The following is a 17986-nucleotide window of genomic DNA, read 5'->3' as shown; positions in this document are numbered from 1 at the left end:
TTTGTAATATTTTATAGAAAACTACGCGGATCAACGAAAAATTACGAATATCCACGACTTTTTATGAAAGGTAATTTCAATTTTGGACCCAAAGATTACCATTTTTCTTATTCTAGAACCGCGTTGAACTACGTAGAAAAGTAAAAATTTAATGAAAATTCCATACTAGGAGTAAATATAATTTTGCTTTCGTAAAATTTTGTACGAAACTACGAGGATTAAAGAAAAATAATAATCAATATCTACGACTCTGTATGAAAGATGATGTCATTTTTTGATCCAAATACCACAAATATTTTCCGCAGAGAAGCGCCTTGAATTTTGTAGAAAGGTGCGAATTTCTACAAAAAATTACGAATTTCTACGAAGAATTATGAAAATCTACAAGTTTCTATGAAAACTAATCACAATTTCGGACCTAAATCATCCCCTAGATGTCACATCTCTCTCACAAGGAAAACTTATTGCAGACAAATTAAGTACCGAGCAAAATTTCGGCTTACATCCGAAGAGTGATCTTCTCATCTTCTGATCGTGAGTACGATTTAGGCAGATTTAGTGAATCTGTCGTATATTTTTGAACTCATCTTATCTCGGTTAGGTGAGTCTATGGAAAAAAAGTTGACTAATAATATGATGATCATTGAAAAACAACGATTTTTTACAAATATCAAGACCACAAAGTCAAGGAAATTACGCCAGTCTGCGATGATATGCAAAAAAATATGCATTTCTACAAAAATGGACGCCAACGGGTCAGAGCAGATTACCAAAATCTACGAATACCTATGAAGAGTGCGATAATCAACGAATAAATTCAATCCCAAAACTACGAACTTGTCCGAATTTCTCTACTTAATCGTAGGAATTTTCTTATAAAATCGTTAAATGAAATTCGTAGTCTGGCGTAGAAATTATTTCCACCAAGGTAATAACAACAATGGCACAAATAGGTTTACCACGATTTTATTGTTGCTCAAGGGAATCGGTACAGTTGAATTGAACATCATTTTCACACCCCTAGACGTTAAATCTGATTCAATCGTAAAGGATTAGATCCGTTCACGACTTTGAACAACGTTCTCATCGTGTGTGTTTGCTGCGTATTATCGTGATCTATTTATTCACTATTTGTTTAATTGGCTCAATGCTATTATCACTTTTAATATTGATTATTCGTCAACTTATTATTAATCATCTGAAAAAGAATGACACAGTTACAAGATTACTCCAGGTTAATCAGGTATAATTTATTTTCAACCAGTTTGAATCGCAAGTTTAAGTCGTATAATAGCTGACGGAAGAATTGGAGCTAGTGATACGCCCTGCGCTGCTTACAGCTGTAGGACTCATTTGTATTAGGATTATCAGATACGTTACTATGGATCCCAGCATCTGTAAGCACGTGAAATGAAAATTAAGTCTCAAGACTTTGAAACAATGTGACGTATTTGCGTATCTTGTCAAATGGACACGTATCGATTATTTCCCGGCTTCGAGATTACGCTTAAAAATTTCATTTTACTCGATATGACTTCATACATTCGAGATATCACTGCGGAAAATTCATTCCATCTCTGTACTTTCCAGATAGTTGAAATTAAACTTACACTTTGAACAAAGTTGTAATCCAGAGTAAAAAATCCGCAAGCATTCAACTGTACGGAATTCTGTATCATCTGTACTGAAAATTTTTCAACCTACAGAAAGAAATTAAATATATTCTAATTAATCGTCTATTTAAATACCCACTACTTAATATATGGACATTATTACCGTCGTGGATCAACGAGAAGTAATTTTTTAACGTGTATTCTGAGCATGTCGAAGAGTTCTAATATGTTGAATTATTTTAATTGTGACTAAATGAAGAGAATTCAGAAATTAAAATCGCTCACTTCGTTCTAGTTTGTTCGGATTTTTCACTGAAATTTTCCATACGACAAAGGAAATATTTTCAGTTGAAATGAAAATTTATTACAACTCATAATTTTCGCCTCTTTTTTGTGCACGTGTGCGTAGAAATATTCATCGTTAAATCTGATCATTGCGTGTTTTCATTACACTTGAGTGTTCACCTGCTTTTGAAGTTCGTTATCCACTTGCGATGATAAGATTTCGTAAACAAAGTATCCGGTTCTTTGTATCTGAAATAAGAAAAATCCCTAGTTGTATACCATTAACCACAACTTACACGTTTTATCTCATGATCATTCTCTTACGATGTATAAACTCTGTTGGAAAATAGATCAAAAATTTCAATGACCAGTTTCAGTGGTTGAAAAACATCGGATTGCAATTCACTGCAAAACACGAATTACACAGGTCTGCAAACAAAAAACTGCACAGGTTTTTTTATACTGTTTGTTATAATTTTTTACTCACTGAAAGCGGGAAAAATACTCACAAAATTCCATCACGTCGGTTTTTTTTTTCTTGAACTCGTGTTTGTAGTTTCATTTAGAGCGAAACTCCCGTTTAACTCGAAATCTGATATCGTATTCATGAATATAAAAATCTGATTTCTTACTTTCATTTAACAGGCATCAGAGTGAGACGAAAGAATACATACGAACAGGGAAAGAGAAAATGGAAGCGTGTTCGAAGAAGTATCAAAGAGAAGAAGAAAAGATTTCATACACGGAGAGAAAAATCTGAGAAAAATTAACCTGCTTTTACTATAATCGTGATGTAATACCTGCACCTAATGCAGTTTTTACAGTGGTGCATCAGAAAAATGCGTCGTCACATTTTAAATTTTGTGCTGCCGAAATACATAGTTTCTAAACAAGGTAGTAATTTTTTTCATAAAAACCCATAATTTTTTTGTAACACGCATCAATAAAAACTGCATTAGGTGTCTTTTACATCACGATCAGTAACAGCAGGGTAATTTTTCTCAGATTTTTCTCTCCGTGTAGAGAAAAAGAATGAACCCGGAATGTTGAGTACATTTCATGAGGAAATTGTTTGTTTCATTTTATAATAAATATTGTTTAGTTTATTGTTATGAAATGATGGTTGTTTCATTATTGCTATGTTTTTTTTTATACAAACACCTTGTATTTTACAAAAATACTTTACGTGCTGGAAGCAAATGAAAGTCATTTTTGAATTCAGAACACTCGAAAAGATGATGTTTACCAAAAACATCCCATGCAGCTGTATTAAAATATTTTTTCCCAGACCTGTGTCATCAACGTGAATGTACAACAGTAAGAAATGGATCTCCGAGTCACTTCGGTGATGAATTATTCCTCATACCTCATTTTTGATTGTCCAGCAGGAGTGACTGATGACGAGAACTTTCGAGATATAAATCCAACTCCAGAAAGCCGCTGACATAAAGTTTGCGTTCCCGACATGAGTGAAACCCACGTTTGAAATATCCCCGAAAATAATATACAACATTCCGATGATAACTACGAATGATATTCCCATGGACATGAGATTTTGTAATCCGAACGCCGAGTTTACCTCGCGAGTCAACTTGCAAAGCTCCCAATGAGCCTTCCTAGGGAATTTTGCCCATTTCAGATAATACGATCAAAAAATAACTGCCACGTAATAGAGAAAGAATACAGCTTTGGATAATGCTGAGAATAATAATCACCCTGTATTAAAAAAAGGTAACGCAAACATCTTTGATACGGTAACTCACTGAATTTCACTCAACAAGTACGATGCTCTCCTGCTAAAACCTTCTGCTTCGATACCATTGATTTCGTATATTGGCCTCGCTTTTTCACTGTTCTCAGATAGCTGTAATCGTGTCTTCTTGGTACAAAGAGCTGAAAGTTTTTGCGCTAATTCTCGCAAAACTTCGTTCAAACGTCGAAATTTTTCTCGAAGATATCTGCAAAAAATATACTAATTGATCATCAAATCCGTGAAAAAACTGCTGCATTCAAAATTACCGACGAACACGCCCTGAAACTACCATTATTTTCATTCTTAATGAATGATCAGATTGATCGCGTCTTTGTTCTAGATCCAGAAGAGAAAATTTCAAAGAAACGGTAAATCTTCTAAAGAATTTTCTAAACAGATATGATTGGGTGTTCCACTTTACCCCAAGCTGGTACAGAAGTTCAAGTCCATTAAAAGGATCACGAGCAACGGATAACGTACAGCCATCGTCATGCTCAAAGTGTAGATTAGAGATCCAGACTGTTTAGCTATCTGTGTCGTCAAGTCATAAATTATCAACGCAACAGTGACTAGAAAAATGACGATAACTTTTACAGGCAGGCAAGTGTTGACTTCTCTGCACTTCTTTTCTGTTCCAAAAACACTTTGAAAACTATCGTCCAGAACGGACATTTGCTTTATATATTTGACCATCACCTGCGAACCACGGTAGTAATAATCAGCTAAAGGTGGGGGGGGAGGGAGCTAGAATCATACCTATTGTTTAAAAGTTTTTTTTTAAGAAAATGAAAACACTCGGAGCAATTTGAGTTTAAAGGCTTTATTATTTGTAGTTGCAAGGACATTTTAGAATTTTTTATTTGATATTAATAACTTGTGAGCTTCTACGGTGGCGCATCTCCTAACATCACTGTCCAACTTGTAATAAATAGAAAATTTATTTCGAAATTAAGACACCTTTTCGGGTTCGAGCTCGTAACTCAAATGTTCAAAAAAATTAATTTCAAATACATACGGTCATGGACGAATGAAATTTATTTTTCATGTTACAAAAATTTGTAGCAAAATAATCTCGGATTCAAGTTCAAATATATAGCCACGAACTCGAATCGATAAACAAGTTTTACAGATCATGTCACAATTTCAAATCGATCGGATAAAAATTGACCGAGAAATCTGCACCACCGGATTGAAAATGCGGTCGTTTGTTACTGATATACGTCATGCCGCCATTTTGTTATTAATTTGAGTGGAAACAATCTAAAATATTGTTGAAACTATAAATAACAATGCCCTCAAACTCATTTTCTTTATAAAAAAAAAACTCTTGCGAATAGGTATGATTTTATATCGTCCAAGTATAAAAAAATTCTCGTGAGGTAAGTGTACCAGTAATTGACCCTTTTATTTTCCAAAATTATAAATTGACGACACAAATTGCGAGTTTCTCGATTACTAAAACCAATTGCTAGAGGGTTAGACACTACAAATTTATTTTTTCGTAATATTAGAACTAAGGATCAAACAGATATAACCAAAAACGATCAGAATTTGTCCAGGGTCAATAATCGGTACACGTACCTTAACATGATTCGATCATCCAGGCTTCCATAAGCTCAATGGTGTAGGAAAATTAATAACTACGATCATCACATTCGCAGTTACCTTTCTCTGGAACCAACATAAGAATGGTGAAACCAGCGTGACAATGAAGTTAACGTATATAATGATGCGATACATCATGACAGCCGAGGTTGGAGAGCCATTATTGTAGGAATCTACGATAATCTTCATGCATGACACCCATATCATTATCCAGTTTACAAAGATCACAATAACCGTGTAGAGATGCGTCAAGAATGTCGTACATTTGCTTCCATTGGGTTGGTCGTAACCGGTGAGACCTAGGACCCAGTTTATGTAACCAAGCATTCTGACGGCATCTTGAAGGGTTTTTGGATTTGAGAAGATCATGTTCTAATCTCAAAGGTCGCTTCTGAGTGAAACGCAAACGGTTCCTACAATCCTTCACTCAGTTGAACGATTTCTATCCACATATGTCACCAGGTTCTACTTAAGGAAGACCGTTGCAAGTTAACTCGGCAAGTTTTTAACCAGAGAAAGAATGTGGAGAAATATGTCGATGTTCCGTCACTTCCGTTACCACTAACCATTTTCTAATCGATTGATAAAACTGGTGGAAAGTGAAGGCCTCTGAGAGATTGTCCGTTCACAAAATTGGTCAAGATGTTCCGATAAAGGCAAACGACACATTTCCGTATAGCTTATTCGCTATATTATAACCTCATTCGGCTGATCACCAATTCTGAAATTAAATGACTTTTAACATAGGATGTCGAGTCGTAAGCCGTTGTCGTAAAATAATTATAAAAGAATAACGGAAATTGACGCGATTATCATGCTTGCGATTGAGTATCTTCTTCCGAAGCATTAGCAATAACGGAGAGATCTTTTTCCGGCCTCAATGTGAAAGATAATTCATTTTTCATTGAACCAAATCTTTCGTACTTATCGTCAGTGACGCGCTTGTATAGTGATTTCAGTATTGATTACAAAAACAATGAATCGTTCATGAGAAATATTTACGAATGTTTGCATTCCACATTGCAATTGCGATTTTATGCAATCCAAAATTTTAACCCTGTACGGATGATGATTTTCCTTAATCCTCGCTATCAACGTTCTACGTTGCATAGAACGATTTTAATCGGGACTCACCGAAATATTGACTGGTTCGTCCAATAAATTTCTAGAAGCTTCGATAAAGCTAATTAACGCATAATAAAGAACCTTACCGTAGGCAAGGTAACGGCTGACGTATTTTTCCAGAAAACAATATTCGCTGCGTAATAAATCGTTTCTGATTCACCGTCACGTGCCTAATCATTACTACGTCCATAAAAATAGAACTTCCTGCGCGCACTAATTGGATACCACAATGATTACAAATTCGTTATATTTATTTAACACTTTGAATTCAATTTGTTGAACGCTTTAGTGATATTGTCTCAAATTTAAACGCGTTTGAAAATTCTCTCAAAACACCTGTCAATAATCTGATGTCGATTAGCGATCATTAACATCCCGCAATAAACGCGATCAGGATATCCCAAAATTCAGTTGACTTAAATCTCAGCGAAAGTAATGATCCGTAATGAAATGTTTGAGAGATACGAAATAACTCCAGAAACGTATAAAAATTCAAGAAAACTGAACGAACACTTCAGTAAAAATCAGCATTTTTCTCAAAATTCGCTATAAGTCCGGTTCTTTTCTCAAACGATTATCACAGGTCAAAAAAAAAATAGGTGGAGTCCGAAAAATATTCATTTTTAAACTTTGTTTATCAATTCTTTTACATTTGTAGTTTATTATTGATTATTTTTGTATTCAGAACGTTTTTATTACTTTCTATTGGATTCGTTACTTATCCTAATGTTAGCAGTAAAATGCATTTTGCACTTAAAATTTGAAGATCATCGATTGCAGAATTTCGTCAGAAATAGATGAAAATAGCGAAATCTGATGTTTCTGCAGCGAATATCACGCCGTAAAGATCTTGAATATTCAACTCATTTGAATTAGGATCACCAGGTAGGTCGTTACGGATCCAATCACCTGTTATTCAGAGCAAACAATGCGCACAGAAATATATACGAGTGTATAAAACCGTTAAAAAATTCAATCACCTGTTGGAGGAATGAATGGTCCAAGGTTACCAATCCGCAAACGTCAAAGCTAACAGGATTTTGAAGCATCTGTAGAGAAAACTCTCTAATCTGCAAAGGAAAGACAATATTCAACGGAGTTCTGGTGATAACATTCGATTAGAATCTGTCACGTTGAGCAGAATATCACCGGTACCTCTTTTTGAAGTTCAGTATCTACTTTTTTCCCGAGAAGGTCGTAAATTACTTGCCCGGTTCTTTGCATCTAGAACAACAATAATCTAGGGTATCGAAGCTTAACATTCAAAGCTACACAAGTAATTAACGAATATCTGAATTTAATTATTACCTCTGTAGTAACCTTATAGCAAGCGTGACAGATAACCCAAATTTTATACCCATAAATCAAGGTCCATGCAGTCGGGGAGATTATCTCTTTTAACTTATAGTAATTGAAACTCTTCGATGAGAAAGTACTATAAATAGTGTATGACAGTCCGGTGATCATGACAAAAGATTCAGTCACAGACAACAGATTCTGTACGCCAAAGGCTGTGTTCATCTTCTTAGTCAGCCTGGTCAGACTCAAGTGAGTTTTTCTTGACAAACGAATTTGAATAGTGACGAGTTACAAGTCAGGAATTATAACCCCATCGTAAGATCTAAATACGGTATTATGACATGCGACAAAAATGGCACCATGCTCACCGAATTTTTTGTATCACGTAGTACTTGTCTTTTACAAGACTTTTGGCTGCAGTATCTTCATCTTCAGGTACCGATTTCGCTACCGTAAAATTCCGAGAATACATCTGCAGCCCTGGTCTCTTGCTACTGTCGGCACAGTCAGGTTCTATTGTCAATTTCAATATACCGATGTTCAAGTCTTCGAATTGCTTTTCCATGTATCTGAAACCCGTGATGATCGGACATGGAGAATTCACACAATTAACGTCATTTTCAGGGGGATTCATCGACTTACCTTACAAAGGTGCAGAAGTTTACGTCTAAAATAAGTGTAAGAAGTATCGGATGATGTAGGGTCGCTAAAGTGCCCCATATTGATTGTATCGATTGATTATCCACCACACCCCATATCCGCGTCCATACGATGTCACAAACGCCCACACCGAATACGAATAAGAAAATGCTGATAACTTCAACCAGTAGCTCGATATACCGTTTTGTATATTGATTACGAGATTCGAGAATAGTTTCAAATGAGTTATCTATTATCATCATTTCTTTGAAAGACGCAGTCAACGTCTGCAAAATTATATCACACAGTACATCAATTATCGTTAATTACTGAACTAGATCCCTCAACCCATGGTCGATATTGTAAAGCCCAGTTTATCGGTAACTAGCAAGTATGTGTTATTAAAAACATGTTTGTCCTTTGGCCCAAAAGTAACCTCTTCAACTATTTTGCACAGCCATACCGGAATATGAAAATTGGAGACGACATAGTGGACAATTTTGAATTTTTCATTTTACATTCGCATGAATCAATTACACTACTTCGACCGTGATTAAAATGATAATTGTTATTACGAATATTAACATCATCCGCTTACTACCTTACTTCGAAGCCATATTATGATTGGAGTCATCACGGTAACGGACGAGTTTGTATAAACAAGTGCTTTATACATTACAAGAGCCGTGGGTGAAATGTTGCCAGTATCTGAAGCCTGTGCCATTTTTGTAAAGCCAACATAAGTTCCAAGCCATACTCCAAGACTAACAGCGACTGTGTAAAATGTCATGAAAAATAATGCAACACGGGATTGGTTCTCTTGCCGATAGACACCTAATCCCAGGATGCAATTGACCTTGACGAGCAGATTTATCGCATCGTAGAAGGTTTTCGGCGTTGATGTAAACATGTCTCAGTTTCGATGTTCGTAAACCAATGATTTCTCTTTCTTTGTTTTTTTTTTTTTTCTTAATCTCTAAGTCACAACTTTGTCTAATTTTTCGAACACCGCGTTGCTATACTATAAACGTTTAAAAGCGAACAGGTTGCCAAACAGTCAGGTAATGCAACCGGGGCGATCTCGAAATGTTTGGTTCAGATACATCAATGAACTTCAACAGTCGTTCATAATTATCTTCGTAACGAAACTGGGAGCGATATGAATCGACACAGTTGAAAAAAAAAGAAGTTTTACCCGTTACTGTTGTGTAGTTTATTTTTGTCTGAGATGCAATTAGATAACGTGAAAATAAATTATTTGTAATGGGTATGCATAGGTAACACCCTAATTGCTATTATTATTCAATAATTTTCCACTACAAAATGAATTCGGGGCTGTTTGATTGATAATGAAAGAATATAGTAACAATTCCAATGGTTAGATGGTAAGATTACGTACGTGGTTGAACTCTCAACGGTATTGTAATAAATGCAAGACGAAAAACTTGAGGCATTGTAACTGGATGGCAAAAACGTGACTTGAAATTTTTTTTTTTTTTTTTTAACTAGCAATTTACTTTTTTCTTCCATATCATGAAACTTCAACGTTATTCAAGTTGGAGGCCCTATAAAAATGTTCAAGTAACTGAACGTTGTGTCAATATTTTTTATAACAACATTACGAGCATCATCGCGAAGATCGAGAAATTCGCGGCCAAAAAAAAAATAAATAAATTAACAAATAAAAGAAAAACGAAACAGTGTTTTAGCAATATCATGTCGAAACCGTAGAAAACAAGTAATTTGAAAACCGCGCGTAACGTGCATACTTTGGACTTTTATTTTTATTTTTTTCTTCAAATTGTTCATTCCTTCGGAAGATTGTCGAATAATTGCAGTAAAAAAAAAAAAAATAAATAAATAAATAGAAAAATGAAACAGAACAAACATTGAGGGCAGATTTTTATTTTTTTTTTCAAGTGACTTGTAATTTTCTAAATTCTTTTTCCATATCAATTTCCTGAAATCGGGGAAAAAATTTATCATTTTGTACAAGTAATACGATACCTAGAGTAATTTTTCGTCGAATCTATGAAAATAGATCGTCAAATTTAACGCGTTCTATTTTGCGGTGTACGATCGTTTTTTTTTTTTTTTTTACAATTTTCTCTAGATACACCGAATATCAAAAAATTGTCAATTATATGGAACCGGGGTAAAAGCTTATAATAGCACATAAGTATTATGTAATAATACGTATGTACAAAAATCGCTTTTCTTTGTACATTCAATTATCAGGATTTTCGATTATCAGAATGCCTAACGACGACAATTTGTCCGATTAATCGAGTTTCCTCTGTATTAATTCAAACTACGTTTTAATACAAGTAAAACATAATATAAGTGTGTGTTCGTTGAATTGATTAAATTTTTTTTCTTCTCACCTTATCGGAGAAAACAGGAGTCAAATTTGTATAAAGATAAACAATCTATCTCATTAGTCGAATTCAGAGAGTATCGAAATTTGATAAAAGATAGGTGTGAAATTGTAGTTGAGCAGTTTTCTACACGTTGTATACCTATAATTACAGTATTCGATGCGACATGTTGTTTTGAAACTTGTTTTTACGCATTTTTCGAGATTCGTTACCTGGGTCACGTGACAAGCTTTACAAAAGCGAATAATCACCTCGATTAGATTCGTTTCGAAAGGATTTTCGAAGTCATTCGAACCAACGAAATTCGGCATCTCGACTCGAAGTTCAACGAACATCCCGTCCGATCGACTTGCGCAGACTTTACATCGGAGATGAATCTTCCGTCACAACAAAACAAACGCTTCACGCTACGCACGAAGAAAAGACAACACATCGCGACGTGTTTCGACCCGTGCTTCGAAGCTTGCGAGTTCAGACGCGACTGACGACCGTTTCAAGTTCACAAGGTGAGAATCTACGTCGTAATATTCAGTGTTTACCTGTCCGCCCATAAGATTAAATTGAGGATTGCGTCGTTTCGCGTATGCTTCGAGCATTGAGTGAAGTTCCAGAGTTTGAGAGATGTGAAAAAAATTTATATATATTATATATTGTAATAAATAAATAAATGAAAGTGTGTACAGGGTGAGGCATTTAAATCGATAAACTCGAATAACTTGAGAATGAAGTATTTTCGAGAAACACGTTTCAAAATAAGTTTCATCGTCTTCGAAGCGGAATCTAATAGCTATAATTTTTTTTCAAGTCAGTGGAAGAGTTCACGACACACGAAGATCAACTTCGTTATTCGTTTTTTTTTTTTTTCTTTAGAATATGAATAAACGAAACCTCGGCTTAGGAAAATGTTAATTGTACTTCAAATGATGAAATAATTTTTACCTGATGCCAATTTCACGTGAAAATTTTTCTGCACACCTTATATGTATATATATTATATATCATTAATCGACTGTAACTTTTGCTAGTTTCCAGTTTGCTGATCTGTGAGTAAATCTGAATAATCAGACGAGTGACTCGGCAGTTCCAAAGCCTTACGTTGACGGCGCCACTTGTCGATGTTCAAGCATCATCCGTACGAACCGGCGAAAAATTATCGACTTTCATTTGAAAGCTGCGAAAAATTGTCTCAGCTGATTCAGCGAGTAAATTAATTGTTTATAACTATTTTCACACTTTGACGTTGACTTTTCATTGCGTGGCAAACACTTGGAAGGAATCCACTAAAAACTACAACATTGTTCTTAGTTTTTGACTCTCTTTTTTTTTTTTTTTTTTCCTCTTAACTATTCGCTCGCGATACTTTTTGCAATTTTTTTTTTCTTCCACACTTGCGGTAATTTTTGTAACTAAGTAAAACAATATTTCTTCTAATCTCTTTTAAAAATTCTTTCTGCGTTGAACAAAAAATATCGATATCAATTCCTACTGTCGAATGCATCGTTGCAAAGTAAAACAAATACTAACGCACACGACAATTAAAAAAATAAAAAAACTTCTGCACACTTGTTCATTATTTTTTTTTCCCGGTTACCTTAATTTTTGCAAATTGAGTTTCAAAATGCGGGAGGTCAGGATAAGAAGATGGAGGACAGAAAAATCGCAGATGCGGGAATCAAAAAACGCGTAAAGGTTTTAATTGTTCAGTTGTTTGATTTTTTTTTTTAAAAACTTCTCTCTTTGTTTAGATTCGAGTGATGAAAATCGAAGTTACAAATGAGAGGAAGAAGTGTTTGAAAATAACAGAGAACCGATGTAAAAATTCAATTCGAATTACATATTGAGTGATGATTAATCGTGAATATCGTTCGATCGATGTTTCAGGGTTGTTGCCGGAATCGATATCAGGTACTATTTTTTAATTTGCGCTGGCACCTCGAAACACGCAATGTCTTCGTTGTTTTCGACAAGGGCCCAATGCACGTTCACGTTTGTCTGCAAATAAAAGGTAATTGAAATTATATCTGTAACGTTTACGTACGACAGCAATGGTGAAAAAAAAGAGTGATAATTGAAAAATAAATTTAAACAAATTTTTCAATCAAATTATATTTACGTACCGATCGCACAATTTCTTACACAGGGTATCCCATTTGAAAAAAATGTACTCAAATGTATCGGAAACTAAGCATTGAACTGAAAAATGTTTCTGGATGTCTGCTGGGCCCATTGAGGCCCAGCTTTCGTTTTTCAAATTGAACCTCCCATTTTTTTTCTCATTTTCAAATTCTTCGCAAATATTGACGTATCGCTGACACTCTTTTCACGAGAAAACTTCGAACAACATTTTGGGCCTGTTCGAAGACGAGAACCAAAAATAGCCGAGGCATAAACCTGGCTCACTTTTCAATGAAAAATAAGAAGCATGCGATAAAAAAATGGGAGGATCGATTTGAAAAACAAAAGTTGGTCCTCAATGGGCCCAAGAACTTGGATAATCATCCTATGTCAAAAGCCCCTTTTGTAGGTACGCAACAAATTTTGCCCGAAACATTTTTCAATTTGATCCTTAATTTTCTACATATTCGAGCATATTATTCGAAATCGGACACCCCCCCTTATGTACTCAAATTTTAAACAACTTTCTGACTTTTAGCGTCGATCATAATAAGTCAGATTTATATATAATTTACGAACCACTGGATATTTTCTACTGATCGGGAACCTTCTTTTGTAAATGTATTCGGTGTCCTTCGTCAACGGACAGTCGACCTTCGACCCCGAAACGTCGAAGATGTAATCACAGGCGTTCGATTCGTCGACGCTTTCGAAAGGTTGCGGGAACCCTCCATTCAAAGCGCCCGTAGCCTTCGTCGTCAGGGTGTTGACGTTTCTCGTCGGCTTGAATTTCAGCTCGACCGATACGATCGTTCCCTTCTTTAGAAAACACGGCGGCTCACCGCAATTTGCTATCTTGACGGTGTTCGAGTCCGGAAACGGATCGTCTGCGATCGATGGTAAAAAAAATATACAATTTTCTTCGTCCTTGATCGTATTTTTTCAAGCATATTTAATGTATTTGAGACAAAGATATACCAGAGCAAAAACGACGAGCACAAATGTTTTTTTCTCTCAACGTTTCGTGTTGTTTCAATTTATGTTCCGATAGAAGTTAAAAATAATTCGTCACGAGTTATCAACGCATTATTATTTTTCAATTATGAATCACGAGCTGGTTGATTTGACATTTTGTTTTCTGATTTCGATTTTTTCAACTACTTTCTGGATTTTTTTTTCCAGATTATTTGAAAATGGAAAACAATTTTTCAATAAAACGGAGAACCTTGAACAATTTTATTATTTGTTATTGGCAGTTGAAATTTATGACAGAAAAAAACGGAAAAAAAAACAACAGTAACATGAATAATCACTCATTTTTACTATAATTTCTAAGAGTTTTGAATTTTCGTTTCATTTCAAAATATCGAGGCAAAATATCGTTAGAATTAAATTTGACCTTATTAACAATTCAGTAACTTTTCAGCTTTTAAAGAATTTCCATTTCCATCGATATATTTTTTTATACTCTTCTTTCATCCTCCGATAATTTATCCCATTTCTTACCGTACAGATATCCTTGATAATATTACTTACTGGTGCCACATTTTAAAACTGTAGTAGCGAAAGCCGATTCGCTGGCCAAAACCAAAACTAGCGAAAGCGCAAAAATTTCCCTCATCATCCTGTTGCTGCTGCTGCTGCTGTTGCGGGGTTCCAAAATCACCACTGTAGTTTCTCGATTCCAACGCGACACTGAAACGGCTTCGGATTCCCGTGGAAAATTCAAGAAGCATCGCAAATATCGCCCGCGATATCGGACACTCGCTGCCCGTGATATCTTGACCGTTGAAACGGGTCGCCGAGTGACCCAAACCCGAGATAACGAGGAATTTTTATCTTTAAGCCACGAATCTTGTTGTACGCGAGCAGAAAACCAATTACAAAAAAAATAAAATTAAGAAGAAATAAACCAGACGATTGAAACCGAGATCTGAAAAATTCAATTTCTAATTTCAGGTAAATTGTTTCTCTCATTTTTCGATCGATTGAAGAAAAATCGCCTGGAAATTGTCAAAAAACGATTTGAATATCCAAATCGTTGTGAAATAATCATTTTCAAATATGTAGGGAGGGAACAGAAACAAACAAAAAACTTTACGCTTATCGTAAAAATCGTATGGAATCAAAAATAACTTTGCTGCACTTCGGAAGTAAATTTGTGTGCAGCTTTTTGATGAAAAAATCTTTACAGTTTCTAAGGGGGTAAATTGTTGAACGGTTCGTGTGACGAGAGCTGAAACGCAGAGTTCGATATCAACTTTAAAAAGTTGACAACTTTTTATACCGAGGGCAATCGGGTGCACTTGCACCGAAGAGTTCAAAGAGCGTCCAACCAGGAGATTATCAAGTGCGACGAACGTTTCCAAGAAACGATAATATATTCGTTGTGAAACTTGCAATCGGCGTAAAACGTTCGACTGAATAACGCGCCAATTTCTCACGAAATGTTTGTCAAATTTACGTCGTCTTTTAGTTGAATCATTTTCTAAAAAAATTTTCGAGCCGCAAATTTCTTTCCGCTTCTTTAAACTCGCGATTTCATATATTTCGATTCATTCCAGATATCGGAGTCCAGAAAATCTAACAATTGGATAATTTGTGTACATCAAAATTTTTCAAAATTTATCCCCAAGGGCTTCTCAGTAAATTTGTTTTACTAACCCTAGCTAATTTACCGACGTATCTCACTTGGCTTTGGATCTATCTCGATCCATCGATGGTAAAGCAGATCGTGAACAAAAATTATACAAACTTATAGGTGAATGAATTTTTTCACCTAAAATTTCACTAACATTGCGTTCGATCTTTAAGTATCCAATTTTATCTATGATCAATCAATTACCGACTGAAATGTTAAGCAGTAATGAGCTTGGGCGAAAATTTTACAAACTTTTATTCCACTTTCCTTACACATCTATAACATTTTATAATTATATTATACGTAGGTATGTAATAAAAATTACTTATACTTACGTATAGATCTGTGATGGTGAGATTTCAAAGCAAAAAAAAAAAAAAAATTATGGTGGAATTTCGTGGGATCTTTTTTTTCCCCCTCTCTCCCTTATTTGCAAATTTTTTACCCATTATCCAATATTAAAATACACAAAAAAAAAGAAAAAATAATCAAAAGAAAACGTTGCAAGAATATCATTTCGTATAAATGGAGAAAAAATGTAATGGTAATGTTAAAAACGCTAACAACTGTGTGACAATTATTACCGGTGAATGCAGTGCGGACGATTTCTACATTTATGAATTTGGCATTACGTTATTTGCGCCGGCACTTCGAAGCATGCGATGTTTTTCTGGCCCTCAGTCAAAGCCCAGTGGACCTTCAGGATGAGCTGTAATGAAACGAAGAAGGTAGAAATTAAATAAACAAATCAGCTCGAGGTGTGATAAATTTAAAAAAACGTTAAAAAACGTTAAAAAAAAACGCTTGTCGAATAAGTGAGATGCTTGAATATGAAAAAATCCATCAATTCGTTAATCAAGTCTTACGTACATGAAGATTATAATTTTTTTTGTTTCTACAATTTTTTTATATATCTATTCCAATTACCATGTTTGCATTACATAACAAGATTAGAATATACAAATTTTTAAACGAAAACTGAAATAAAACCGCCTCGGAGATAATAAACAGCGGAAATTTACATGATGGATACATGCGTGCGCAGCTGAATTTGCTCTTTACATGTTTTTTATTTATTCATCTATTCGTTTCTTCCCACGTAACAATGAATATTTCAGAAAACTTTCTGAAATCTTGCATGAAAGGAAAGAAACATATCAAAAATATTTCAAAAAAAGGTTGCTGCAAGTTGAAAATGTGCGCGCCAGAAACTTGCAAAAGATTTCTTGATTGTTGTTGTTCTTAAAAAGATTCTCATAATCTTTCTATAAAATATTTTATTGAAAGTTTCTTAGAAAGATTTCATGTTATATGGGATAACTTCCTTGACAAATTATCGCCAGATATATTCATCATTTGTTCGTCGTTATTAAAAGGATTAAATATAATTCATCAAAATTTACCTTTGATTCATAGAAATTATAGTAAAATTGTGTGGGGAATTTTCTTACTTTAGCGGCCCTTAATTGTCTTCATTTTCGACCGAATCGAACTTTTCCAGGACACAATATAATGGCATAGTCGGTAACTTGTTACATTGAGTAACTGTATTCTATTTTGAAAAAGCCAGCTATATCTGTGTTTGTTTGCTACAAGAATTGAATAGTAACTTGCCGACATCATCAATCAGAGTAGATCAGTATATGATCTATTATGCCGGTATGACCAACTGCCGTCTTTTCATACCGACGAACACTGCGAGTGTTGCATTTTACCGACGTACACTTAGCCTACCTGGCCCCTGAATCTGCAAGAAATATCACCCGAGGCTGGCTCTTTTAAATACTATATGGTTATGGATATGGATATCTTTGGGCCTATGGTTAGTGCAGTTAGTAGCAGCGCTAATACTTTCTGGTCGGTACCATAGACAGAGCATGGACTGCGCTTTCCCTAGTAGTAGAAAAGAGACAACCACGGTCTTACATACAGGTCTGGCATCTCCAGCTAATTTTTGGTGGTGGGGGTGACTCCGCTAAGAGTACCCGTGTTTGCAGTTCTTAATGTGACCGTCAGAGTCCTTGCGATCTAGGGTACATGTACAGCGTATACAGCAATACTTGGAAAATAGAGGTTATGTTCTCAGCATAAACAAGTCATTAGTACCTTTAAAAAATACCCCTAGATCGTTGCGCTCTCCACGGTCAGAAAGTGAAATGCAAAAACGAGTAACGTTAGTGGACCCTTCCCCCACCAGACACTCTGCGATAAAACTTGTCCGCACTTTTGAGGTAACGTAACAGGAATTGTCTGAATGCGATTTGAGCTTCTCTTACGGAAGAAGGGACATTTCACCATAAGATTCGATAAAAGAAAGGCGGCCATTGTAACCTATAAGCCCCCGTGCTATAAACCTTAGAGCATACGGTACATGCTCTAAGCTATAAACATACTCCGTAAATACTAAAATATGCATTCGAAGCGAAAGAAAACTGACTAATTGTTTTAACTTCAAGCGACATTAAATCCGAAAAAAAGGTAACAAACGGTGGATCGCAAGATCATAGAGGCAAGGAGGAAAAGCGCTGTACGA

The 17986-nt window shown here is 35.2% G+C and overlaps 3 protein-coding genes and 1 long non-coding RNA gene across 8 annotated transcripts; all 4 read right to left on the bottom strand.

The window, feature by feature from the left end:
* Nucleotides 1-1319: 1319 nt before the first annotated feature.
* LOC124223087 (uncharacterized) lies at nt 1320-4181 on the bottom strand. The gene is made up of 5 exons (XM_046634755.2): nt 4073-4181; nt 3662-3856; nt 2079-2147; nt 1611-1700; nt 1320-1395 (listed from the first exon to the last, which is right to left on the bottom strand). The coding sequence occupies exons 1-4, from the start codon at nt 4141-4143 to the stop codon at nt 1676-1678; spliced, it is 360 nt and encodes a 119-aa protein (XP_046490711.1). The 5' UTR covers nt 4144-4181; the 3' UTR covers nt 1320-1395; nt 1611-1675.
* Nucleotides 4182-7054: 2873 nt separating this feature from the next.
* Nucleotides 7055-12230, bottom strand: LOC124223090 (gustatory receptor for sugar taste 43a-like). 5 transcript variants are annotated; one of them, XM_046634762.2, is made up of 8 exons: nt 10949-12230; nt 8921-9093; nt 8323-8606; nt 8049-8249; nt 7690-7939; nt 7537-7605; nt 7362-7451; nt 7055-7290 (listed from the first exon to the last, which is right to left on the bottom strand). In XM_046634762.2, exons 2-8 carry the CDS (start codon nt 9041-9043, stop codon nt 7240-7242), a joined length of 1068 nt encoding a protein of 355 aa, XP_046490718.1. In that variant the 5' UTR covers nt 9044-9093; nt 10949-12230; the 3' UTR covers nt 7055-7239. The 5 variants fall into 5 exon arrangements, with proteins under 5 accessions (XP_046490718.1, XP_046490716.1, XP_046490717.1 ...); XM_046634760.2 differs by having other exon boundaries at nt 7055-7451; XM_046634761.2 differs by having other exon boundaries at nt 7055-7451; nt 11637-12230.
* Nucleotides 12231-12369: 139 nt separating this feature from the next.
* Nucleotides 12370-14524, bottom strand: LOC124223091 (NPC intracellular cholesterol transporter 2-like). Its single transcript, XM_046634766.2, has 3 exons — nt 14349-14524; nt 13392-13699; nt 12370-12689 (listed from the first exon to the last, which is right to left on the bottom strand). The coding sequence occupies exons 1-3, from the start codon at nt 14434-14436 to the stop codon at nt 12606-12608; spliced, it is 480 nt and encodes a 159-aa protein (XP_046490722.1). The 5' UTR covers nt 14437-14524; the 3' UTR covers nt 12370-12605.
* Nucleotides 14525-15691: 1167 nt separating this feature from the next.
* LOC124222822 (uncharacterized) lies at nt 15692-17643 on the bottom strand. Its single transcript, XR_006884121.2, has 3 exons — nt 17560-17643; nt 17305-17481; nt 15692-16162 (listed from the first exon to the last, which is right to left on the bottom strand). It is a non-coding gene; the product is annotated as an uncharacterized lncRNA (long non-coding RNA).
* Nucleotides 17644-17986: the final 343 nt, after the last annotated feature.

This window comes from Neodiprion pinetum, chromosome 7 (genome assembly GCF_021155775.2).
Source record: "Neodiprion pinetum isolate iyNeoPine1 chromosome 7, iyNeoPine1.2, whole genome shotgun sequence".
NCBI lineage: Eukaryota > Metazoa > Arthropoda > Insecta > Hymenoptera > Diprionidae > Neodiprion > Neodiprion pinetum.
Note: the sequence above shows the minus strand (reverse complement) of the source record. Positions and strands in the feature narration are given on the sequence as shown.

Excerpts from the sequence above, each read along its gene's own strand:
- LOC124223087 (XM_046634755.2), bottom strand. The coding sequence starts at position 4,143 with ATGACGATGGCTGTACGTTATCCGTTGCTCGTGATCCTTTTAATGGAC. Across the intron at positions 3,857-4,072 it reads AACTTCTGTACCAGCTTGGG|ATATCTTCGAGAAAAATTTC; the intron begins GTAAAGTGGAAC and ends TATTTTTTGCAG. Across the intron at positions 2,148-3,661 it reads TACTTGTTGAGTGAAATTCA|ATACAAAGAACCGGATACTT; the intron begins GTGAGTTACCGT and ends TTCTTATTTCAG.
- LOC124223090 (XM_046634760.2), bottom strand. The coding sequence starts at position 9,043 with ATGGCACAGGCTTCAGATACTGGCAACATTTCACCCACGGCTCTTGTA. Across the intron at positions 7,940-8,048 it reads TACGTGATACAAAAAATTCG|AAAAACTCACTTGAGTCTGA; the intron begins GTGAGCATGGTG and ends TCGTTTGTCAAG. Across the intron at positions 7,452-7,536 it reads ATACTGAACTTCAAAAAGAG|ATTAGAGAGTTTTCTCTACA; the intron begins GTACCGGTGATA and ends TTTCCTTTGCAG.
- LOC124223091 (XM_046634766.2), bottom strand. The coding sequence starts at position 14,436 with ATGATGAGGGAAATTTTTGCGCTTTCGCTAGTTTTGGTTTTGGCCAGC. Across the intron at positions 13,700-14,348 it reads AGTTTTAAAATGTGGCACCA|ACGATCCGTTTCCGGACTCG; the intron begins GTAAGTAATATT and ends CATCGATCGCAG. Across the intron at positions 12,690-13,391 it reads TCAGTAGAAAATATCCAGTG|ACAAACGTGAACGTGCATTG; the intron begins GTTCGTAAATTA and ends TTTTATTTGCAG.